Below are 25,995 nucleotides of genomic sequence, written 5' to 3' on the forward strand. Positions count from 1 at the left end.
ACTCGACCCACAGCAGTTTGGTTGGCTCTCAGCTGTCCTTTGGGCAATTTGGAATAGGCAATAAATGCTGCTTAAAAGCAATGCCCTTACCCTGTGAATGAATTTGCCGGGGGGGAAACTGCTTCCATCTATCGGGTAAACATTCTGTGAAAATGACTGAAGCACATCACCCTCATAATATTGATCTACAAGCTGCTTGTCTCTTGGATTGGGTCCAGTGGAGAGTCACCTGATTACACACCTGCTTGAGGTTAGAAGCCACTTGAAATATTTGCATATTAAATGATGTCCATTAGATTTTGTTTGCAGTTTTAAGATATAAACAGGTTACTGTATATCACCTGTTATTGATGTTCTGCCCCTTGAATTCTCAACAGCAAATTATATGTACAATCCCCTCAATGGGATTGTGGTTATCTCGATATAATATGCTCAAATAAATGTTTAACCATACTTTACAATCGTTCTGTGTTTCTTGCTTTTGCAACTTGGCAAGCTGCATTGGATAACTTTTTGGCATATTGAAATGAGACCCTGCAGTTACAGCTGGTAGATGGCATTAAGAACTGCCTGATGGTCACCTATTGTACATTAGTAGTTAAAAATGAGTCCCATTCTATATTTATATGCAGTCCCTGAAATTCACTTTTTTAAACAAAAAACCATTACATATTCCAACTATGAAATGGTTTTGAGTGTGCCCTGGGTTCAGATGATGGTTATGACGATATCTGAAATTTGGTAACTGCCTTGGAATCACTGTCAACTGAATATTTATGCGTGCTTTCTTCATTATCTGTGCATAGTAGGTGCTAAAGCTAAGAGGAGTAACAAATTCCTTTGCCATGCCTATTTAAGATAAGTGCCATTTTTTTTGACTTTGAGGAATATCCCTTCAGAGATCGTATTGCCCTATCCCATAGAGTATCACACTAATGTTCCAACATGTGACTTGGGCTGGATGGCTTGGTAAACAGTTGCTTAAAAATTATCGATTGGTCATGAACAAATTGTGTAAACAGACTGTTAGAAATGTTTAAGTAATAAAATATTTAGTATGATGTCCACATAACCTCCCATACGTACCAGAAATCAAGATGTGCTGTATTTACTGCAGCAATGCAGGATCATGATTTCATTTTATAAAAGTAGCAATCTTTTCCTTGCGTAACATTGTTTTTTTTTTAAAGAACATAAGACATAGGAGTGGAAGTCGAGTCCACTCCGCCATTTAATCATGGCTGATGGGCATTTCAACTCCGTACCTGCACTCTCCCTGTACCCCTTAATTCCTTGCGAGATCAAGAATTTATCAATCTCTGCTTTGAAGACATCTAAAATCCCGGCCTCCACTGCGCTCTGTGGCAATGAATTCTACAGTCCCACCACACTCTGGCTGAAGAAATGTCTCCTCATTTCTGTTCTAAATTGACCCCTCTATTCTAAGGCTGTGCCCATGGGTCCTAGTCTCTCCGTTTAACGGAAACAACTTCCCAGCATCCACCCTTTCTAAGCCATGGTAGTTTTGAAGGTAGTCCGCGTGTAAATTTGCTATTCATTAATTGTGTACTATATAATTATTATAGAATTTAGCCTAAAGAACAAAGAAAATTACAGCACAGGAACAGGCCCTTCAGCTCTCCAAGCCTGTGCTGATTGAGATCCTCTGTCTAAACCTGTCACCTATTTTCTAAGGGTCTGTATCCCTTTGCTCCCTGCCCATCCATGTACCTGTCTAGACACAACTTAAAAGACACTATCGTGTCTGCGTCTACCACCTCTGCTGGCAACACGTTCCAGGCACCCACCACCCTCTGCATAAAGAACTTTCCATGCATATCTCGCATAAACTTTCCTCCTCTCACTTTGAACTCATGACCCCTAGTAATTGAATCCCCAACTCTGAGGGAAAAAGCTTCTTGCTATCCACCTTGTCTATACCCCTCATGATTTTGTAGACCTCAATCAAGTTTCCCCCTCAATCTCCGTCTTTCTAATGAAAATAATCCTAATCCACTCAACCTTTTTTCATAGCTAGCACCCTCCATACCAGGCAACATCCTGGTGAGCCTCCTCTGCACCCTCTCCAAAGCATGCACATCCTTTTGTTAATGTGGCGACCAGAACTGTACGCAGTACTTTAAATGGGGTCGACCCAAAGTCTTATACAACTGTAACGTGACTTGCCAACTCTTGTACTCAGTACCCTGTCCGATGAAGGAGAGCATGCTGTATGCCTTCTTGACCACACTATTGACCTGCGTTGCCACCTTCAGGGAACAATGGACCTGAACACCCAGATCTCTCTGAACGTAAGTTTTCCCCAGAGCTTTTCCATTAACTGTATAGCTTGCTCTTAAATTTAGATCTTTCAAAATTCATCACCTTGTGTTTGCCCGGATTGAACTCCATCTGCCATTTATCTACAAAACTCTCCAGTCTATCTATATTCTGCTGTAATCTCTGACAGTCCCCTTCACTATCTGCTACTCCACCAATCTTCGTGTCATCTGCAAACTAGCTAATCAGACCACCTATACCTTCCTCCAAATCATTTACGTCTATCACAAACAACAGTGGCCCCAGCACAGATCCCTGTGGAACACCACTGGTCACACGTCTCCAATTTGAGAAACCCCCTTCCACTACTACTCTGTCTCCTGTTGCCTAGCCTGTTTTTTTTTATACGTCTAGCTAGCATGCCCTGGACCCCATGCGACTTCAATTTCTCCATCAGCCTGACATGGGGAACCTTATCAAATGCCTTACTGAAGTCCATGTATATGACATCGACAGCCTTTCCCTCATCAATCACCTTTGCCATGTCTACTGTACATGCAGCAAAGCATTTTGTAATAATTAGTTATTGGGGTATTTAGAAAGTCTAGGAGACATGTTTTGTTACATTAGCATCTTCATGCAGTGGAAGTTTTTAAGTATTGTGACTGGTGAAATTCCTTTCTTCCTGATTGTGTGTAATTTTGATTCCTGATGGCTTTTCAGTTCTTTTTGTAAAACATCGCATTGCACAATCTCCCTGATTTCATTGCATCAGAAAGATAAAAAGCACCCAATTATGTTGTAGTAATAATCCTGAGACACTTCCAACTTTACGGTTCCTATTCCAATGTTGTTAGAAAAACGTAGCGTTTGTATTTTGGAAAGAAAAGTAAATCACAGACTTGAGCATGAACAACACCTCTCTCTATCTACAAACTTTGCTGTTGAACCTGATGGTCTTTTTAAAAAAAAATCAGGTCACACAGAGAATTAATTCATCCTCACTTGCGTTTTACAATTGCACAATAAATGAAACTGGATGATAATAGTTTTTTATTCAACATTTTTGGATACACTGTGCAATTGTTAAGTTTTGCAATACGGCCTCACATAGGTTATCTACATGGAAATTCAAAAGTCCTAATTTTAAAAAAAAACTTCAGCTGAATAGCCATTGTAAATTGGTAATATGCAGGGTAAAATAAGTATCACTAATTTGTAGCACAGGGTGTTTTAATTAAGTGTTTATTCTGGTAACTATTAAATCAAACTGAGGTGAAATGTTATTTCAAGAAAATCTAAGCAGCCAGATTAACAACAAGCTACATAAGACACTCATGCAGCCTTCCACTGTCTTTAAAATATATAAATCAGGCTTGTTACAATGATTGCTAAAATAATTTATGTTTGGTATGGTTTTTAGTTGAAGAGAATGGACTTTGTGCATGCGCTTTGTAATTGAGTTTATGATACATAGGAGTGGTTGCAAAATACTCCATGTATTTTAATTATTTGAAGCATGAATAGTGGCATTGTTTTGTCCTCTTAATGCATACACTTTTTTGCAGCAGTTATTGTAACGAGTTCTTTGCCTGATTCACATTTTGTAACATAGTGAAAAGCTGGAGAAGAGGTTTAGATATGAACTTTTTTTATTGAATGGATAAGATTCTTTTATACAATTTTTGACGTCAATTTGATTGTGTTTGGCACCTTAATTATTTGCAAAGGGGAATAGAGGGGATAGTTTCCTGTGCAAAGTCAAATGCTTTAAAAGCTAGAAACTAAAACTTAAAGCAAATGCACAAAATACTCAGCAGGACTGGATTGGTGGCACTATCCTGCAGTGTTAATTCTGTTTCTCTCCACCAGTAATATTTGCACTTTCTGTAATTTGTTTGGCTCTCTAACCTTTTGATCAGCCAGGAGATAACTGGCAAGGGATTGCCTAATAGTGCAATATTGTAAAAATATTTGTGAAGTATTAGTTACACATTTGCCTTTGTGAAATCTTGTTCAGTTTATTTTCATGTTACCCTCTCCTCTTTAAGGGTTGCAGTGAAAATGCTGTGTAGGTTGATGTGCTTCTATGATTTTAACATTCTATGCCTGTATTTAATTTTCAAAGTGAATGGGCCATTGACTGCGTTATGAGTTCAGTGTCAATGATCTATAGTTGCACACACTGTGCCTTGTTATGTTCAGTTCTTCAGGGAGTGTTTTATAACTACTGTATTGCTCAAGGTAATGTTCTGTCTCAGATATATCTCTTAATTTCTCATTGAATGCCATGTAACTTCAGTTAATTATGAAACAAAAACAAAGAATGCTGGAGAAGATCAGCTTGCCTAGCAGTGTCTCTTGAAAGATAAACACTTAACATGTCAAGTACAGTCTTACTGTCCTTCAGAATTGAAAAGGTGTTGGAAGTGGTTTTTTTTAAACTTTTGACAGAGGCAGAGGCCCAGTGCAAATGACAAGGGGGTTGCTAACACTGAATATTGGAGCAGGAGTAGGCTATTCAGCCCTTCAAACCTCCTGCAATTCATTCTGATCATGGCTGATCTTCCAACTCAATAGCCGGTTCCTGCTTTATCCCCATATTCTTTGATCCCTTTTAACCCCAAATGCTATATCCAATAGAGGTAGTAGGAACTGCAGATGCTGAAGAATCTGAGATAACAAGGTGTAGAGCTGGATGACCGTAGCAGGCCAAGCAGGAAGAAGGGTCTAGGAGCAGGAAGGCTGACGTTTCGGGCCTAGACCCTTCTTCCTGCTCCTCTGCTGCTTGGCCTGCTGTGTTCATCTAGCTCCACACCTTGTTATCTCTGTGTGATCTCAAGAAGGAATTGGATATAGCAGTGTTGGGGATACTGGCGAAGTAAGAGAAATGAGATGTAAAATTGATGTAAATTAAGGTGTAAAAGGGAGGGAATGAGTCATTTATACTAAGAGCAAATTTTAACAAGACGAGGTTTTTGCAGTTGGGGTCATGAAGCATGGAGAGACTGAAAGAAAATGGATTACACACATAATACAGTTAGTTTTTGAAGTTATTGGATATTGATACCATGAGGCTCTGAAGTGACTGTGCAGAAAATGAGGTAGTGGTTCTCAAACTTGCATAATGTTTCATTGGAACATTGCAGCAACCCCAGGACAGGAAGGTTAGCATGAGATAAGACTGAACAACTTGCAACCATCTTTGGCCAGAAGTGCCAAGTGGATGATCCATCTTGGCCCACTCCAGAGATCCCCAGCATCACAAATGCCAGTCTTCAGCCAGTTCAGTTCACTCTGACATCGAGAAACAGTTGGAGGCATTGGATACCACAAAATCTGTGTTTCTCAATCTCATTCTGCTACCTTTTCCCAGTAACTTTTGATACCCATACTATTCAAGAATCTATCTCTCTGTCTTAAATGCATTCAATTACTTTACCTTCTGTGACAAGGATTTCCACAGATTTACCAGCCTCAAACTGAAGAAATTCTTCCTCAAAGCAGTTTTAAAGGAAACACGTCTACTGGCTCCCCTTTGTCATATTTGCTCATTCTCTGAAATTGTTGACTTGCTCACTGAGCTAGCTTGTTTTTGCTCAGATGTTTTGTCACCATACTAGGTGACATCATCAGTGGAGCCTCTGATGAAGCAATGTTATACTCTGCTTGGAATTTATACTGTCCAGTTTGTTATGGTGAGTACTGTCATTTCTGGTTTTGATCTGTATGGCTTTCTATGTGGGGTCCATTCTATATGTTTGTTGATTGAAATATGGGTGGAGAATCCTGCCTCTAGAAATTCCCGTGTGTGTCTGTGTTTGGCTTGGGCTACTATGGTTGCCTTGTACTAGTTAAATTGATGGCCTACATTGTCTGAATGTCACGATGTTAAGGAGAGTTTGTCGTATCATGATGCGGCACGACAAACTCTCCCTAACATTGGTGCTGCCCATTTGTCACTCTAATAACAGCCAGGAAGAACTGCTCCTGAACTTGCTGGTGCCTGTGTTCAAACTTCTGTATCTTCTGCCTGACAGAAGAGGTTGTAGGAGATTATTACCGGGGTGTAATGGGTCTTTGGCACCCTTTCGGCGGCAGTGAATTGTGCAAATGGAATCTATGAATGGAAGGTTGGCTTTTGTGATGGTCTGGGCTGTGCACGCCTTCTGTAGTTTCTTACTGTTCTGGCAGAGCAGTTACCACACCAAGCTGTTATGCACCCAAACAATATGCTTTCAATGGTGTATCTGTAGAAGTTGGTGAGGGTCCCTACAGATTTGCCAAATTTCCTGTGCTGCCTGAGCAAAAAGATGTTGTTGTACCTTCTTGACTGTTGCATCCACATGGGAGTCCAAGACGACAGGTTGTCGGTTATTGTCACTCTAAAGAACTTGATGCTCTCACTGGATAGCCAGAGACTTTTTGCCAGGGCAAAAATGACGAATACGAGGGGGCATGATTTAAAGTTGATGGAAGGATGGGAGAGGTAGGCTGTTCACACAGAGAGATGGGCATCGGGAATGTGCTGCTGGCAGTGGTAGTGGAGTCAGATACTTTAAAGACTTTTAAGCGACTCTTGGATAGGTGCACGGATGATAGTACAATGTAGGATATGTAGGGTAGTTTGATTTTAGTAGGATAATAGGTCAGCACAACATTGTGGGCCAAATGGCCTGGACTGTGAGGGGGAAGAAGAGAACAAAAAAATAAAACTGTCTGTCTCTCACACACTCTCACAGACTCTTATACGCATTCTTACGTACAAGTGCCCATACACACACAGGTGTGCACACACACACAATCACTCATACTTTTACAATCATGTATGTACAGTTTAACACACGCACTCTCACACATGCACTCTTGCATTCTCTCTCACTCACACTTCACATACCCATCTCTCTCACTCTCACACACTCTTTCTTTCATTCTGTCACATACACTAACACAAAAACTCTCACTGTCACATTCTGACATATACTCACACTGACCTGACCCACCCTCAAGCTCACGTGCACACTTACTGAATCACTTCCCAAGCTCATCTTTCACAATTACATTCACAACAGCAAACAGATACACTCTCACACTTACATTTACAGATTCACACAGATGTACTCACTCTCAAAAAGCACATGTTGACACTTTTACTCTCACACTAATCCACACTCTCTCTCAGGCACTGTGACACACTTACACGCAGTCTCACACTCATACGTACAAAGAGGCATTCACTTACATACTTCTGCACTCTCACACTTTGATTCAACCACACTCATTTTCACTCAGTCACACGCGCACTCATACATCCACTTTCACTCTCACACACTCTTACCCACTTATGCACACTCACATGATCAGATGTGCACACTTTTTAACACAAAAACTCTCACACTTGGACACGCTCAATCTTGCATACACACTAACATACACTCACACTCAGCACTCTCTCCCAAACAGTGTCACACTTGCAGTCTCTCTCACACACACCCATGATCACTCAGAGTTATAGACTGACACTTTATACTCAAATATGCATGTGCACTCACACTTGCACATTCTCTCACAGACTGTCTCGACGAGACAATCACACACACATACACACTCTCCCTTTCACTCACTCTAACACATGAATGCACACTCACGAAGTGTCTCACTAAGCCTCACAGTGACATACAATAACAGTCTCAGTCAAACATAAATTTTCACGTGCACAATCTGCATACATACATGACCACTCTCAAAACATACAGATGCTTACATGCATGTGTAATCACATACGCACAATCTAACACACTACACATATATACACCCACTTGGACACATGCATACAGTCACACAGTCAGTCACTCACACTCTAAAACATCCACTCATACACAGACACTATCACCCTCATACATGCAAAGGCACACAAACCCATTCTCACACTTGCACCATCTCTAATACAGTTACACAACATCATATTTACATATTCTCACTTATACATTCACACTTCTGCACAATCTAACACCTTTTCCCACACTCTTTCTTCACCCTTTCAAAGTTTCTTGCACACCTTCTCAAGCACACGCTATCTCACAATCACACACTGACACATACAAGTACACACTCTCACGATCACTACACAGTCATGGCAGGGCCCTAAACAGTACTGATGTACAGAGGGTTCTTGGGGTTCAAGTGGCCAAACAAGTAGATAGGGTGTGAAAAAAAGCATACAACACACTTGCCTTTGTTGGTATGGAAGTGAGTATGAGAATCAGGATGTCTTTTGCAGCTTTATAAGACTTTAGGCCACACGTAGAATATTGTGTTCAGCTCTAGTCACCACATTACAGGAAGGATGTGGAGGCTTTGGAGAGGGTGCAGAAGAGGTTTACCAGAATGCTGCCTGGATTAGAAGGTATGAGCTCTAAGAAGAGCTGGAAAAACTCATTGTTTTCTCTGGAGAGGTGGATGCTGAGAGGAGGATTGATAGAAATCTATAAAATTGTGAGATGCATAGATAGCTTTGCCGGTCAGAATCTTTTTCTCGCAGATTTGAAATGTCTAATACTTGGGAGGCATGCATTTCAGGTGGGGGGTGAAAGTTCAAAGGAGTTGTGAGGGGCAAGTGTTTTACACAGGGAGTGGTAGAAGTCTGGAATATGCCGTCAGGGTGGTTGTGGAGGCAGATATGATAGGGGTTTAAGGGACTTTTAGATAAATATATGAATATGTGAGGAGTGGAGGGATATGGACCAGGGGCAGGCAGAAGGGAGTAGTTGAACCTGACGTCCTGTTCAGCACAAGCACAACATTGTGGGCTGAAGGGCCTGTTCTTGTGTTGTACAGTCCTATGTTCTCTCCACCCTCTCAACCTTGGCTCCATTGATGTAGATGGGGGCATGTTCTCCTCCTTTCTTTCTGAAGTCAATGATCAGTTCTTTTGTTGAAGTTGAGAGAGAGGTTGTTTTCATTGCACCACATCACCAAGCCTTCTACCACCCTTCTATATCTTGACTTGCCATTGTTTGATATCCCTCCTACTATGGTGGTGTTATCAGCAAACTTGTAGATGGCATTCATTCAGAATTTGGCAACACAGTTAAGAGTTTGAGATGTACTAGGTGAAGGTGAGAGAAGGATGGAAATTGAAAGCAAAACTTATGAATTGTCCAGTTCTGGACAAAAGCAGGACACACCTTTTAAGATATCAATGTACTGGAGAAAGGGTTATGATAGGGATCTGATTAGGTTTGGAACAGGGCATGTTCCAAGCACCCCATGACGAGACAGACAGAGCTGGTACCCATGGCCATTCCTTTTGGCTTGGTAAAAGTGAGGCATGATGAAACAAAATACTTGTTTGTCTTCTGCTTACTTTGCTGTTAGTGTAGAGCAGTCATTCCCAACCTTTTTCAGTATCAAGGACACTTCAGTGAGACAAATTACACCCAACTTTTTTTGATTGCTCATAAATGTCTCACTTGCTTGCATTTACTATGGTAATGACCTTACTAGGGAGATTTGCAACATAGTGCACACAGCAAGCTGAAGAAAGATCAAAAACATCTAATGTTTCAAATCCACCAGCACACATACGCCATCTACAATTGTGAGTACAGGCACATTTTCAAAATCTACTCCAATTATTAATAATATTCCTGTACAATGGATCAGACCAAAACCCGGTGTAGAGTAAATTGTGAATTACGTGGTTAGTGAGATACCTGGTTCTGACCGTGTGCACAGAGTTTATGATCCAGGGAGGAGCTGATGGAGGGTTGAAACGTCTCAAGTGACCCTATGTCCTCTGCCTCTTGCCAAAGATGTAGTTTTGACGTAAAACTTTGAAGTTTATCTGTAATGGTCAGGATCATCTCGTTTTTTTCCCCCACCTTTTTAGAATTCAGTTCATTCAGATGACTAAAAATGTTCCACTGGCAAGCATGCCCTCCTGTGGTTTTTCATTTTGCAAGTGTTGAAAATGCTAGCTCGCAGGTATGTTGCAAGTGGCAGGAGTGGCATGATCCAAGATCACCATGCATTCACGTACTACAGTCAGTCAAAACACACATAAAGACATCTCTCTGAACTGCAATTCATCCAGTGAGCTGTATACTCTCTTTGCTTTTAACATCAACGTTTGTACTGAATCAAAAGACAGTGAATTAAACAGATCACGTATCCAGTCATAGGTTTCCATGTCAGATGAGGGGAAGTAAAATTTGACCTTCTATTGCAGTACTTTGAGATGCTTAAAGGTAAGGCTGGGCATCTTTACAGCTGCATCTGCCACTGATGCTAGTAGATACATCTCAAGGGAACCTATAGCCACTGTCTGTCACCAAATGTGCAGTTTTGATGTAAAACTTGGAAATTTATCTTTGGCCAGGATCATCTTGATTTCCTCCCAGCTTTTAGAATTCAGTTCATTCAGGTGGCTAAAAATGTGACACATGCCAGCTTAGCCTGCCAGTAATCTTCAGGTAGTAACTCTTTTTATAAGGCAGTTTGTGCATTGTTGAAATGCGTGTCTTCTTTGAAGCTCATTGAACACTGGAGAATCTTTCCTACAATTACCATGACACCTTGGTGTGTAACAGTAAATACTGCTTGGCCCCCATTTCACCGTGCACAATAATGAATAGATATGATTTTGATGGGTGTACTTGTATTTAATTCATGACTTTTATGTGTGTTTGAACACTGCAGCTAACTCTGTCATTATTTTGGCTACAAGAGCTTCAGGAAAGAGGATGCAATTGGTGATCTGAATGTTAGGATTTTGCTGCTTTACTGACAAATCCTTTTGACTTTCCCTGTCATAGAAGTTGCACCATCAGGACAAATGCTTTACTTCATAGCCCAGGTAAGTTTGCCTTCGTTCAAGTGGGTGTCTGTTTCCTAAAATATTTCTTCCCTTGTCGCATGATTTAGTTGCTCCTTACAGAATTAAAAACATTATCCTGAATGGGGTTTCCATCAATATACTGAACTGTTGGCACCTAGCAATGTTTGCTTAAGATTTGTCAATCTGCAAAGCAAACTTACCATAGTAGCTAAGTTCTCCTGCAGCAGCACCTCCTCAATATCAGCTGACATGCCATCGATTTGTTGTTGAAACGATTTTCAAAGAGTGGAATTCTGTTGATCTCCTTAACAGCATTAGCTCCTCATATCACTTCTATGGCTTTTTTTTAACGTGCAGGCATGATTAAGTTTTCAGCAACAGTATTGGTTTTTGATTTTGCTACAGGCTCACCCACAAGGTAACTATCAGTTGAACCTTATCTGATACTTCGACATACTCCATCAGGTTTGGGTTTGCTTCATGTTTTGTTCTGTCAAGTTCTTAAAGTACTGAATGTGTTTGTTCACAAGAGATGGATGTTTCACCTGGAAATGTTGTTTAGCTTGGTACCATTGAAACGTTTTCCACCTTCTCTCTGCAGATGAGATATTAGGGCAAGGGACAAGCAACATCCCTTGTCTGTGAAAATCTAAAGGCCAGCTATCTCTGATGATACTGACTCCAAATAGTTTTTTTCTAACTTTGGGTTCAGGTGTTTCATCATATAAATGAACAGAGGAATCACATGTCTTGAAAAGAAACTTTCTGAAGAAAGGTCATGGGACCTGAGACATATACTCTGGTTCATCTCCACAGATGCTGCCAGACCTGCTGAGATTTTCCAGCAATTTTTGTTTTCATTTTTATATAAAAACTTGTCCATTTCATTTTAGAATCTAACACTTACAAAAGTGGTATACAAGTCTAAAAGAAAATCCAAGAATATGACTTTTAAAATCTGTGCTAATGTTTCCAGGTAGGCACACCAGTTGAACAGTCATAAAACCATAAGAATTAGGAGCTGGAGTCAGCCATTCAGCCCCTTGAGCCTGCTTCGCCATTCAGTAGGATTATGGCTGATTAGGCATTCCTCATGACCACTTTCCAGCCCTTTATTTCATTCAGAGAAGGAAAGTGTCATTGGCTAGGCCAGCATTTACTGCCAACCTCTAATTGTCCAGAGGGCAGTTATGAGTCAACCATATTGCTGTGGGTCTGGAGTTACATGTAGGCCAGACCAGATAAGGATGGCAGTTTCATTCCCTAAAGGATATTCGAGAACCAGATGGGTTTTTCTGGACAATCAACAATTGATTCATTACCAACATTAGATTTTTCTTAAAATTTCAGAAATTTATTGAATTTGAATTCCACCATTTGCTGTGGTAGGATTCAGTTCTCGGTCCCCAGAACATTACCTGGGTCTGTGGATTAACAGACCAGCAATAATACCACCAGGCCATTGCCTCCCCATAATTATCTAACTTATTTCATTTGAGCTCTGGTAATACTGAAAGCATCACTTTGGCACTCATCATAAACTGTATACGTGAACTAAATATTTGGGGATATTTTACTGTACAAAAAGAAAATAGTCTATTGGCACTCTAACATTGGCTATACAAGAAAAAAGATCAGAAAATAAGGTGATGTGTAAAAATAACAGTACGCTAATAGTTGGTGACTTCAGTTTTTATATAGATTGGGAAAGTCAGATTGATAGTGGTAGCCACAAACAAGAATCCAGACTGTATTTGGGATAGTTTCCTGGTACACTATATTATCGATCCAACCAGGGATCAGGTTATTTTGGAGCTTGTAATATATCACGAGGCAGATTTAATAAATAATCTGGAATAAACTATCCTGTAGAAAACAGTGATAGTAATATGTTAGAATTTAACATTCAGTTTCAGAACAAGAAGCCTGTGTTGGAAGGCCCTGTACTAAACTTAAATAAGGTAGTTAGAAAGCAATGCGTGCAGAGCTAGGTGAAGTGGACTCGGCTAAGAGTTTGGCACAAAGACTGCGTATAGGAACAATGGGGGACATGTTAGAAAATCGTTCATAGCTCACAACAGAGATATGTTCCAATGAGAAAGAAAGAGTCTTTGATAGGCATAAACCAACCATTGTGAACTAAGTTAAGGACAGTTTGTCACATTGAAATTGAAATCTTAAAAAAAAAAGTACAAAGGGATATGGGCCAAAGGCCAGCCATTAATCAGCCCATGGGGCAGAATGACCTACTCCTGTTCTGACGAAAAAGCTTAGTGGCAAGCCAGAAACAGTGTGCAAGTGTTAAAGACTTCTTCAGTGAAGACATCTTGATACTAATGGAGTACCACAGGGCCATATTTATATATTAGTATCTTGGATGAAGGAAGTGAATGAAATATAGACAAGCTTGCAGAAAACACAAAAATAGGTGGAAAGGCAAATACTGAGGATGAAATGGTTTGCAGCAGGGTATAGACAGATTAAGTGAATGGGCAAATCTTGACAAATGAAATATAATGTGGTACAATGCAAGGTTTTGTGTCTTGGCAGAAAATAATAGAGGATTTGAGTGTTATTTTTGCAGAAAAAGACCACAGCTGGCTATAGTACAGAGGGGATTTGGAAGTTCTTTCATAAGTCACAAAAGAACTGGCATCAGCATGCAGCAGTTAATTGGGAAAGCAAATAGACTGTTGGCCTTTAGTGGCCTTTATTTTAAAGAAATCTTGCTAAAGTTCTACAAGGCCTGAGCTAGACCACACCTGGAATACTGTGAAAAGTTTTTGTTACCATGTTCAAGGGAAGATACACTGGCATTGGAGGCTGTAGGGAGAACATTCACTAAATTGATCTTGGGGTGGAGAGATATTTGAGTGTAGTTTGACTGGGTTGGGGCTGTACTCATTGGGGTTTAGAAGAGTGAGAGCTGACCCTATTGAAGCAAACAAGATCGACTTGACAACATAGATATGTATAGGTTGTTTCTACATTTTGGAGAGTGTAGAACTTGAGTGCATAAACTTAATGCAAGGGTCACTCATTAATTATAGCAGAGATGAGATCAAATTTCTTCTGAGCTTACTGAATCTGTGAACTTTTTCCCCTCTACTAGGACATGAAGTACATTCAAGGCTGAGATGGTTAAATTGCTAATCATTAAAGAAATCAAGGATATGGACAAGAGGCAGGAAAGTCATTGAGTAACATCCATGGTCTCTTTGAATGACAGAGTTTGCTCTATGTTCCGAATGGCGTACTTCTGCTACAATGTCTTGTGGCCGTTAATTCCATTCCTGCCCCAAACTGCTGTTTTGGGTCAAACTACACTACTTGCTGCTTAGCCATCCTGTTTAATCTCTATCTGAACTTCCAATCAAGTACCCTCACCATCACAAAGACTTCCTACTTCCACCTCAGTAACATTATCTGTGTTAACCTGCGTTCCGTTGTTTGATGCCTTTGTCACTAGATTTGGCAAGTCCCAAACTTTGGCTACTCAGTCTCCATTTCTGTAATTGTCAGTTAATGGAAAACTCTCTTCCCTCTATTCTATTCTGCAGTAGATTTTGCTTAACAGTTGCCTTTGGCATTACTGGTCTTTAATGTCTCTTGATCACACTGCGTCTCAAATGTGACATTCTCACACACTTCTTTAATACTTCACAGGGGGCCTATCCATTCCGATCACCGTTAACTCAGATAATCCCTTGAGAAACTCTCAATTTCTCTGACTGTAGTATTGGGTGCTTCTCTCATCTGTGTTTCCCATGTCCAAGTGCAGAGCAGGCTAAAGCCTTGCATTCTGGATTTCTGTCAAAATATTTAAAAGATATAGTCAAAGTTACTGCAAAATACATGTTTTTGTTTTGCAGTAAACCTGATTTGATTCAAAGTTGCATGTACCAAGAAGTAACATCATTGAAAAAATATAGGTTGCAAATGGGCAAAAATAGATAGTATTGGAAAATATAATGTGCTTGAGAGTTTGAATCTGTCAGGAAGCACATTTTACCCAAATGAAGAGAGAAAATTATTTTCAGTATATAAATGATGAGTTCATTATATGGGTTAAAGAACCTCTTGATACATTTGTTGCTGTATACTTCCAAGCATTTCTTAGGCAAGTGATTAGATACACTTAAGTGAAAGAGCTCCACTGGGTCTTCCAATCACTCACAGATGTTCACTAATTACCATAGGAATGTAATGATTGGGCAGCAAATATTGAAATAGAACCCTAGGGGTGGTTTAAAATAGAATGGCCTTTTAATTGTACAGTCCAATGCTACAATCTTTACAGCAAGTGACAGGTTGCTGGCTCTTCTGTAAAGATTGTTATAAATGTCTCAGATTAAAAGTGTCAAACATCAGATTTATCCCAGTGCAAGATAGTAAGAACTGTAATTGTAACAACAGTTGACATTTGTGTTGTGCCACAACAGTACAGACTTGTATCTCAGAACATTTTATATGGATGTGAGTTTGCTCGCTGAGCTGGAAGGTTAGTTTTCAACGAAACGGGCCCAGAAACCATAACCACTCTCCCCTACATCAAAGACATTTCCGAAATGACTGCCAGACTACTCGGACCTCTTGGCATCAGGGTAGCCCACAAACCCACCAACACACTAAAACAGCAGCTAATGAACTTAAAAGACCCTATACAGACAACAAGCAAAACGAACGTCATCTACAAAATACCTTGCAAGAACTGTGACAAACACTACATTGGACAAACAGGCAGAAAGCTAGCCACCAGGATACATGAACATCAACTAGCCACAAAACGACATGACCCGCTATCACTTGTATCCTTACATACAGATGAGGAAGGACACCACTTTGATTGGGACAACACATCCATCCTAGGACAAGCCAAACAGAGAGACGCATGAGAATTCCTAGAAGCGTGGCATTCCAACCGGAACTCCATCAACAAACACATCGATTTGGAGCCAATCTACCACCCCTGAGAAAAAGAACAGGAAATGACATCACCAACACAGGAAATGATATCACCAACCCAAGGAAACCTAAACAGATAAATAGAAAGCGGGACATAACACTAGCGCTTCGTCGGAGGCTCACTGATGATGTTACCTAGAATGGTGACGAAACATCTGGGAACAAACCTTCAAGCTCAGTGAACCAGCTTACATCTGGATCAAAATAAAGACCCACTCTCTTGTGGACCGAGAGGAGGAGAGCGCTGTATTGGAGGTGAAAGGAAGACGTCGGGTTGGCTGTGCACCCTTGCAACCAGTGGATCTTAATGCTGGCTTCGGCCTAATGCTGGTTCAGGGGAGCAGCCAACCTGCAACGATGGCTGCGGCAAGTGCTCGTGCCCCAGGTCAGGGGGCCCGGAACACCATCTGTGTTGCTGTAAAGAAGGTGGATGAAGGTGCACCTGTGGACCGCACCTTCTTTGTGAAGAGGGTCCTGTTGGACTGTTGCGGGTTCGCTGCTGCGGACATTTACTGCCTGCAGGATTTCCCCGGAGGAGGTTTTTACGATGTGACCTTCAGGAGTGCCAAGCTTTGCGAGCGCTTCCTGGAGATTTTCAAGGAGAAAGGCGGTGAGGGCCCCCTCTCTGTATTGACCGCTGTCCTGCTGTTTGTGATGCCAGTGCAGAGGAGCCGTATGGTGACTGCACACATGTACAACCTGCATGTGCCAGCAGTTGATGTCCTGACCTTCCTTGGAAGGTACGTGAAGGTGGAAGGGGACCTAACTGACATCATGGACCCCTTTGGCATCTGGGCCAGTAAGAGGCAGGTCAAGGTCACGCTGAGGATGGGCGCGGACGGGAACGTCGTACACCCACCGTCCAGCTTCGCGATCGGCGGGAGCAAGGGATACCTGACCTATGCAGGGCAACCTAAAGTCTGCCATGCCTGTGGTAGGTCAGGTCACATGGCGGCCGACTGCAAAGCCACCATCTGCAGGGAGGAGGGACACCTTGCAAAGGATTGCTCACAAGAGAAAAGCTGCAACCTTTGTGGGAAGCGGGCCACCTCTATAGGGCATGCCCGCAGCGGGGGACCACCTACGCCCAGGTCCCCGGCAGGGGCAATGTGGGGCCAGCCCCCCCCCCCCCCCCCCCCCCCCCCCCCCGAGGAGAGGAAGGCACCAGGGCCCAGCAAGGACCCCACTAATGTGCAGAAGGGCCCGGCCCCGCAGGATGGGCCCCGAGGTGAGCAAAGCGCCCCTGCAGGCTCCGCGTCTCCTCCCCCCCCCCCCCCCCCCCCCCCCCCCGACAACCCGGAGTCGACGGAGGTGGCGACAGGCAACCCAGGGGAGTGGACGACGGTCCGGAAAGCGAGGAGGAAGGTGTGTCGGTGGGCCTAGGAACCGCAGCCATCAGGTGGGCTATAAAAGCTCCTCTGATGAGGGGGATTCGGAGAGGGCCCGCCCGAAGCAGAAGTTAAAGATCTCAAGGGAGAAGGAAAGCAGCACCATGCTTCCAGGTGACGGGAGGCATCCTGAGGCTCCCTCCGATACCCAGTCATGTGCCGCTGGGGCACTGGAGGGCCTCCCGGAACTTCCAGGTGGGAAGGAGGAAACAGCGCATCCCCAGCCTGACCCAGAGCCGGACTCTCCTGCCTCCGTACCCCCGACGGGGGGATGCCACCTGGAATGCACGGACAGTTTCCTGAGCCCGGAGAGCGTCCAGCAGTTAGCCCGGGCAATGGGCATGAAGGAACAGATGGAGGGGTTGGACCTTGGACTTGGGGAGGGTACTGCGGTCACTGCCCACAATGGGGGTACGAGTTGCGAGCATTAATGTGCGCAGTATCAAGTCCACCGCAAGATGTGTATCCACGTTGGCCTACCTGACCACCGTCAAGGCGGACCTCCTGTTTCTGCAGGAGTGCGGGATACCGCACTTCGGCAGGTATGGGAAATGGTCCGGCGCCTGGACCTGTGGGCCTTCGATCTGGTCGGGGGGGTAACGACTGTCGCTCCTCGGGGCTGGCTATTCTGCTGTCGGGGCGTGACTTCACCATCTCTCGAGTTCAGGAGGTGGTGGGGAGGGGCGCCTCCTAGTGGCTGACGTCACCGACAGAACGCTCCCCTGAGGCTAATCAAAGTGTACTCCCCAGCGGTATGGAGTGAGCGGTTGGCCATCCTGCAGCAGCTTCCACCCCTGCTGGCTACGTCCAGGCCGGTCACCGTGGGCGGAGACTTCAACTGCATCATCGATGCTGATGGAAGATCCGGCGTGGGGACACCGGGTGGGGGGAGTCAACTGGACGTCACGTCCAGATTCCTGATGGGCATGGTGAAGGACTCCAAGCTGCTCGACGTCTTCAGCACCCCTGCAGACGGAGCGCAGTGGAGGTACGCCTGGTCGCGGCCAGACGGGTCTATTCGCTCAAGGATAGACTTCCTGTTTGTGTCACGGGCGTTCTCGGTCAGGTCCACTGGCGTCAAGCCGGTGTTCTTCTCTGACCACTGCCTCCTGCTGGCCGACTGTCACTTACAGGACGACCAGCCGGCCGGCAAGGGGACGTGGAGACTCAACACGACTCTGTTGACCCCAGAGAACGTCAAGGAGCTTAAGAGGGAGTACGCTGGTTGGAGAACCGTGAAACCCCTCTTTGAGTCTCCGGGCGACTGGTGGGAGATGGTGAAGGAGAACATCAAGAGGTTCTTTGTCCTCAAGGGTGTTCGGAAGGCGAGAGAGAGGCGGGGAAAGCTGTCACGACTCCAGAAAAGGGTGCAGAACCTGCTCCTACTGCAGTTGATGGGGGTCGATGTCACGGAGGACCTCCGCGAGATGAGGGGCCAGCAAGCCTCGCTCTTTGCTGCGGAGGCCTCCAGTATAATCGTCCGGTCCAGGGTCCACTCCGTGGAGCAGGACGAGAAGGTGCACAAAGAGAGCTTTGTGCTTAGCCGGCTGAAGGAGGACGATGACTCGGTGACGTCGTCTCGGCCCGACATTTTGAGGATCAGCAGATCCTTCTACGCCGGACTGAACGACACGAAGGCCACGGACAGCATGGCCTCCGAGTCGTTCCTGTCGTCTATCACGGAGGTCTTAGACGACGGCACGAGGGAGTGGCTGGACCGGCCGATATCCCTGGACGAGCTGACCAGAGCCCTCAAGTCCTTGGAGAGGAATAGGACTCCCGGGACCGACGGCTTACCGGTCGAGCTGTATTCCGCTCTGTGGGACCTGGTCGGCCAGGACCTGCTGGAGGTGTACGCTAGTGCGCTTTGGGCAGGGGACGTGTGCAAGCCCATGAGGAAGGGCATCATTACCCTCATTTAGAGGAAGGGGGAGAGGGAAGAAATTAGGAATTGGCCTCCCATTTCACTATTGAACGTGGACCTCAAAAACCTGGCCAAGGTCATAGCCAACCGGGTCAGGTCTGTCCTGGAGTCAGTGATTCACCCTGACCAAACCTGTGCTGTGCCGGGCAGGAAGATCACTGAGAGCCTCGCGCTCATCAGGGATACGATCGCCTACGTACAGGACAGGCGGGTGGACACCTGCCTCGTCAGCCTGGACTAGGAGAAGGCCTTCGACAGGGTCTCTCATGCTTACATGAGGGACGTCCTCTCCAAATTGGGGTTCGGGGAGGGCATCTGCTATTGGATCCGGCTGCTCTACACCAACATCGTTAGCGCAGTCTCGATCAATGGGTGGGAATTGGACAGTTTTCCTGTCAGATCTGGAGTCAGGCAGGGCTGCCCACTCTCTCCTGCCTTGTTCGTGTGTTGTGTAGAGCCCTTCGCCGCATCCATCAGGAAGGACGTGAGCCTGAAGGGCGTGACTATCCCAGGCAGCGGAGGCCTTCAGGTCAAGACCTTCCTGTACTTGGACGATGTTGCCGTCTTCTGCACCGATCGTCGGTCGGTGAGTAGACTATTGGACATCTGCGGCCAGTTTGAACTGGCCTCAGGTGCCAAAGTCAATAGGGGTAAGAGCGAGGTCACATTCTTTGGGAACTGGGACAACCATTCCTTCATCCCCTTCACCGTCAGGACAGACTACGTGAAGGTGCTGGGTGTTTGGTTTGGTGGAGCTGGGGCGTGTACTAACGCTCCTCCCAAGTCTATCACCAAATTGAAGCAGAAGCTAGGCAGGTGGACGCTCTGGTCCCTCTCCGTTGCGGGTAAGAACCTGGTTGTCAGGTGTGAGGGGCTTTCGGTACTGTTGTATATGGCGCAGGCCTGGCCTATTGCCTGGACCTGCGCCGCTGCGGTCACCCGGGCCATCTTCCACTTCATTTGGGGGTCGAGAATGGACCGGGTCCGCAGGGACACCATGTACAAAGACCTGGAAAATGGGGGAAAGGGCGTACCAAACGCCACCCTCTCCCTGACGGCTACCTTTGCATGCGGCTGCATCAAGCTGTGCGTAGATCCTCAGTACGCAAACACCAAGTGTCACTACTTACTGAGGTTCTACCTGTCCCCGGTGTTGCGAAGGACGGGCCTGGTCTCGTTGCCGTGAAGGACTCCGAGTAGTTGGACCGTTCCGTACCACCTGTCCTTCGTGGAGAAATTTTTGAAAGGAAACCCCTTTGACCACAAGGCCGTCAGGCAGTGGTCAGCACATAGTATCCTCGAGACCCTTCGGGAAAAGGAGAGGGTGGATCCCGTCATGTGGTTCCCCACGCAGACTGCCAAAGTCGTTTGGCAGAATGCCTCATCGCCAGAACTTTCAAACAAGCACAAGGACATTGCTTGGCTGGCGGAGAGAGGGGCTCTGCCAGTGAGCTCCTTTATGCATGCCCGGAATCTCTGCGCCACCGCAAGCTGCCCTGGAGGTGGCTGCAGGGGGGACGAGACTGTCGATCACCTCCTTCTGGAGTGTGCCTATGCGCAGGAGGTCTGGAGGGGGAAGCAGTGGTATTTGTCGAGCTTCGTCCCGAGCAGCTCCGTGACGCGGGACTCCGTGCTCTGCGGGCTGTTTCCCAGGACGCACACCGAGACCAACATCAACTGCGCCTGGAGGACCATCAATGCGGTGAAGGACGCTCTTTGGTCTGCCCGCAACTTGCTGGTCTGCCAGCTGAAAGAACTGACCCCGACCGAGTGTTGCAGACTGGCGCACTCCAAGGTCCAGGACTACATGCTGAGGGACGCACTAAAGCTTGGGGCAGCCGCCGCCAAGGCGCGGTGGGGAAAGACCACGGTATGAAACCCCTCGTCCAGAATAGAAAAAAGGGCCCTATCTGGTAACTGGGCCCAGCTGGGGCCTTCCCCAACTGGTCAGGGGGTAACGACTGCCGGAGTGTTTTCTTTGCTTTTTTTTCTTCTTTGTTTGTTTTTTTTCCTTTAGTTGGTGTATGTACCCCCTGGGTAACCCGGAGCGGCTTGCATGACTGGGTAGGTGTGTAAATATGTTTTTTTTTGTACATCTTACGAATAAAGTATATTTTTTCAAATAAAAAAAGGTGATGAAACGTCTGAAAACTAACCTTCCAGCTCAGTGAGCAAACTCACATCCAGAACCTCAACCTGAGCTACAAATCTTCTCAAAACTCGCTTGCACATTTGATATGCCATGTTATGAAGGGCATTGGGGGTGAACTTCTACAGGAGGGTGAAACACCACTTCTTACGGATGGTTACTTACTGAACATAACCAACAAGTCCACAACCACAGTGAAAACCTAAAACGTAGAGAGCAAAACATAGCAGCACTGTTCAAAAGCTTCAAAATCCCTAACGGAACTGGTTCACTCATTTTTCTGCCCCTCTCTTACCTCTCTTATCTGTGATTGACTGACTGATCTGCCCTTGCTTGACCAATTCCATGTCTAAACAGCTGCCAGTCCTGAACCTATAGCAGGTCGCTGCTAAAACATCTAAAGTGTTCTTAGGCCAATAATTAACCTGAAAAATATCTTTCCCAAAAATGAATATTAACTTGTTTACGTATAGCACATTGTGGAGCTGGAGGAACACAAAAGGCCAGGCAGCATCAGGAGAACAGGAAAATTGACGTTTTGGGTCAGGACCCTTCTTCAGAAATGGTGGAGGGGTACAGGGCTCTGAAATAAATAGGGATCGGGGCTGGGGAAGGTAGGTGGGGGGATGATAGTGAGTGCAGGTGGGCAATGGTGGGGGTTGGTCAGTGAGGTGGGAGAGAAGACAGACGGGTCAAGGAGGCGGTGATGAGAGGTAGGTGGGATGGCAGTTCTTGCTATCTCTTAATTTGTTTCCTTTCTTCTCCTTTCCAAAACAAGCTGTGTTCAAAGATTCAAGTTCAATTCTCAACTTTGGCTTTCGGTTCTAACCCAAAAATAAAGAAAGCAGTGACCATCTCAGCATGCCTCAAAAAAAATGCCACTTCAATAATACATTTCATGACAAAGTTAATAACACAAAGAAACAAACAAGACACCAAGCTCACAGCCATTGAATTATTCCACCTCTAGATTTAATCGTAATGCAAATGCAACTCCACTGGTCAGTTTCTAACATTTTCAATAGTTTACATTTGGGATAAAGCAAAAGCAATTACATTTTCTTTCCTGGAAATTTGTACAACAGTTATATTGAAATAACAAACTGTAACAGAATAATTTCAGAGTTTAAACATTAATGGACTATGATTAGTAAGAACCAAAGTCTCATCTTTCAAAGTGTTGAAGAGCAGCCAACACTACAAATGCATCCTTTTCTGTAGGGAATACCTTTTCCGATGTTGATACAAGTTTTTAGAAAAAGAACTCACTGGCTTCTCCATTCCAGCCGCCTCATCCTGAAAGAAAACTGTTTCAATCCCCAAATCACTAATGTCGACTGCTAGTTTAAATGGTTTGCTATAGTTAGGTGCAGTTAATACGGGTTAATTTGTTAAGATTGTTTACAGCATTTCAAAGACTGCCTGGCACTCTGTTAACCTTGCCACCTTTTGTTTTTCTAACAGATTGTTTAATGATATAGCCGTTACATGAAAATTAGGTACAAACTTCTGGTAGAATCCATACATTCCCAAAAACTTCATTATATCCTTTTGTTTTAGACTTTTCAAACCTCTCTTAATCTTGTGGCTTGCCACTAATCTTTGCCACATTGTATGTGTTTTCTTTCAATTTGATGCAGTTCTTCCTCACTGGAATATATCTTTGCTGTGAACCAGGAGCTAATTTAATAAAATATCTGACATTTGTTCCTCAACTGCCTTTGCTACTAAACTCCTTTCCCTGTCCACTCCAGCCAGCTTTGCTCATGTTTCTTCGTAATTACCCTTATTTAAGTGTGACACAATTGGTTACAAATCCGGTTCCTCACTTTAAGCATAACAAGGTTGTTTTCAATCCAGGTTCTACTTCTCAAACTATATTCTATCATGTTAAGTCACTGTTTCCGAGGGGATCTTTAGTTTTGACATTAGTCATGATCTCCCTTTGATAAAGCCATGCTGATTATCCTTGATTAGCCCTTGTATTTCCAAGTGGAGTTTAATTCAATCCCTTCAAAGTTTTTTTGCAAAATAATGCCTAGCATTGATTTTAGATGCAGTGGTCTTTACTTGCCTGGTTGATAACCAGCACCCCTGAATAATGGTATCACATTAGCTGTCTTCCTGTCTCCTGGCACCTCTCCTGCTCCTTGAATGTACTTAATTGTCAAGGCCTCTGCACTCCCCTCACTTGCTGCCCCCCATAGGGGGCAGTAGTTTGAAACGCTAATCATGTACAGTCCATCAGATGCCAATCTGTGCGATGGATGCAATTTGGACTTGATTATCTTTATTTGGGAGAATGCTGCCTCACAGAGGTATGTGGAGCCAAGGTAAGATTTCACTTTAAAAACATTGGATGATCGAGGTGGGATCTTCCTCTGTTTACGTGTCCCCACCAATCACTGACTCACGATCTGACATTCAGTTCAATATAATTTTGTATACTAATTATTTCAATATCTACTCCAGTGCTTTGTAACTCTGTTACGCTTAGCCTTATGAATGGAATTATTTTTTTCCTTTAAGTAATTTCTAGTGTTTTCTCAAACTCAGGAAATATTAGTGTTTCATTTTTTAAATGAGAGGAACACAGATCCAGTTTCAATTTAAATCTATTCAAGGACTGATCATTGTGATATCTCTGTGCTTTCCCCACAGTTTACAGTTCACCATGTTCAGCTTTGACATTTAGGTCATAGGGAACCCGAAGTCGAGAAGCAACATATATACTGACAGTTCACCACATACTTCATTCCTTGATTTTAAAAAAAATAATGATTTTTGGCATCAGATCCAAAGCTTTTCAAGACCGACCTTGACTTAACCAACACACATCAGCATGGAAGATGAGTTCACCATAAGCAGCATCAAGTTTGTTGTGCAAGAATTTAAACAAACAATGCAAAAGGGCACTTGCTTGAATAGGGTTTTCAATTTTAACTTCCATTTCATGACAAAAGTCCATAACTTTTGTAACTAATACTTGCTGGTGATTATGCAGTAGTAATTGACAAAAAGGGGAAATCTGGATCATTTCTGCAAAATGCAGCAAAGCCCTAATTTGTGCCAGGCATGGCTGATGCATCATCAGTTGTTATGAATACCTGTTTCTTGATTGGAATGAGTTTCTCAAGTACATGTGTTTTGAACTGGTTGTAAATATCTTCACTACCTTTCTCTCTCTCCAAGGTCAAAAAGGTGAGAAGATCCTCCGGAAGTATTGGTCATGTTGATAGATCAGTTGAACTGCAGTGAGCAGCATTCACGGTCCTGAAAGACCTCTTTGGCCAAAGATTACGTGTGTCTTGCTTTGTGCAAGCACCAAGTGGCATGTTTTGATTTTCATTATTATTTCTTTGGTTTATATCTTTGAATAAAGTATGAGAGACTATAGTCATTGATTTTTTTTGAAAAATAAAATACTTTGCCATATGCGAATGATTTTGTGCGTTGCCAAAAGATAACAAACATGGAATGATGCTTCAGCGAAGGCCTTGCCTTTTGCTGCTGACAGAGAAAGAAATGACAGCTGATAGCTTTCAGCTCATCAGCTTCGTTCAAAGAAGAATCTTGAATATACTGTTCTTGTTGTGTGTTGTTATTCCGAAGTGCCCTTTTCACTTTTCAATGTACTTTTGGTGACATATAAAGCAAACGTTATATCTTACAGTTGTGAACAAAAATTTGTTTTCCTATTCATTGTGAAATTGAACATTTTTGGTTTCTTTTTAGAAACAAATATCTTTCTTGGCAAATGGACCAAAGCTTTGTGATTTCAGCATTCCTTTCTGCCAACTAGCTATTCAAGTAATCATTGCTGAAACAAAAGCAGAAATTGCTGGAGAAACTGAAGTTCTGAAGAAGGGCCTCTGGATTTGAAACATTAGCTGTACTTTCTCTCCAGAGATGCTGCCACATTTGCTAAATTTCTCCAGCAATTACCATTTTTTTTGTTGAAAAAAAATTCTTAGTTTCCTACACTTTCCATGATGTGCACATTTGTTTCTCTCTCACTCTAACAATGATGTGGTGGTGCCAGTGTTAGACTGGGTGGACAAGGTCGGAAATCGCACAACACCAGGTTATAGTCCAACAGGTTTATTTGAAAACACAAGCTTTCAGAGCATAGCCTTTTTTTTCCAGATGAAGTCACTCCTTAAACCAAATTTTGTTTCTTGCTATTACCAGCATGTAGTTTTTCTCTTCTCAAATCAGCAAGGTGGATCAGCCAATTATGCAAATGGACAAATCTTGCCTGCTGATTTCCTTCAGCAAGTTAACAATTAATATTACTAATACTACTTCACATTAGTGCAGCAGTACAGAGTAGCTCTTATTTAGTACACACATTGCATTTTGATTTTCAGTATTTTGCAAGGGTGTTGTTTCTTGTATTCCAAACTGTCATTAGTAAATGTATTTTTGTATGATTTGTGTTGTATTCCTT

At 43.7% G+C, this 25,995-nt stretch overlaps 1 protein-coding gene across 2 annotated transcripts in view; it reads left to right on the forward strand.

Annotated features, from left to right (window-relative positions):
• The window catches only part of LOC125464061 (protein phosphatase Slingshot homolog 1-like), a 117,283-nt gene that overhangs the window by 1,306 nt on the left and 89,982 nt on the right, over positions 1–25,995 (forward strand). Inside the window, exon 2 of one of the 2 annotated variants that reach the window (XM_048556068.1) lies at positions 11,097–11,137. The exons of the other annotated variant lie outside the window; for it this stretch is intronic. Coding sequence (XP_048412025.1) covers positions 11,097–11,137 — 41 coding nt within the window. The remainder of the gene's footprint in view (positions 1–11,096; positions 11,138–25,995) is intronic. 2 annotated transcript variants of the gene reach the window in all.

This window comes from Stegostoma tigrinum, chromosome 26 (assembly GCF_030684315.1).
Source record: "Stegostoma tigrinum isolate sSteTig4 chromosome 26, sSteTig4.hap1, whole genome shotgun sequence".
NCBI classification, from domain to species: domain Eukaryota; kingdom Metazoa; phylum Chordata; class Chondrichthyes; order Orectolobiformes; family Stegostomatidae; genus Stegostoma; species Stegostoma tigrinum.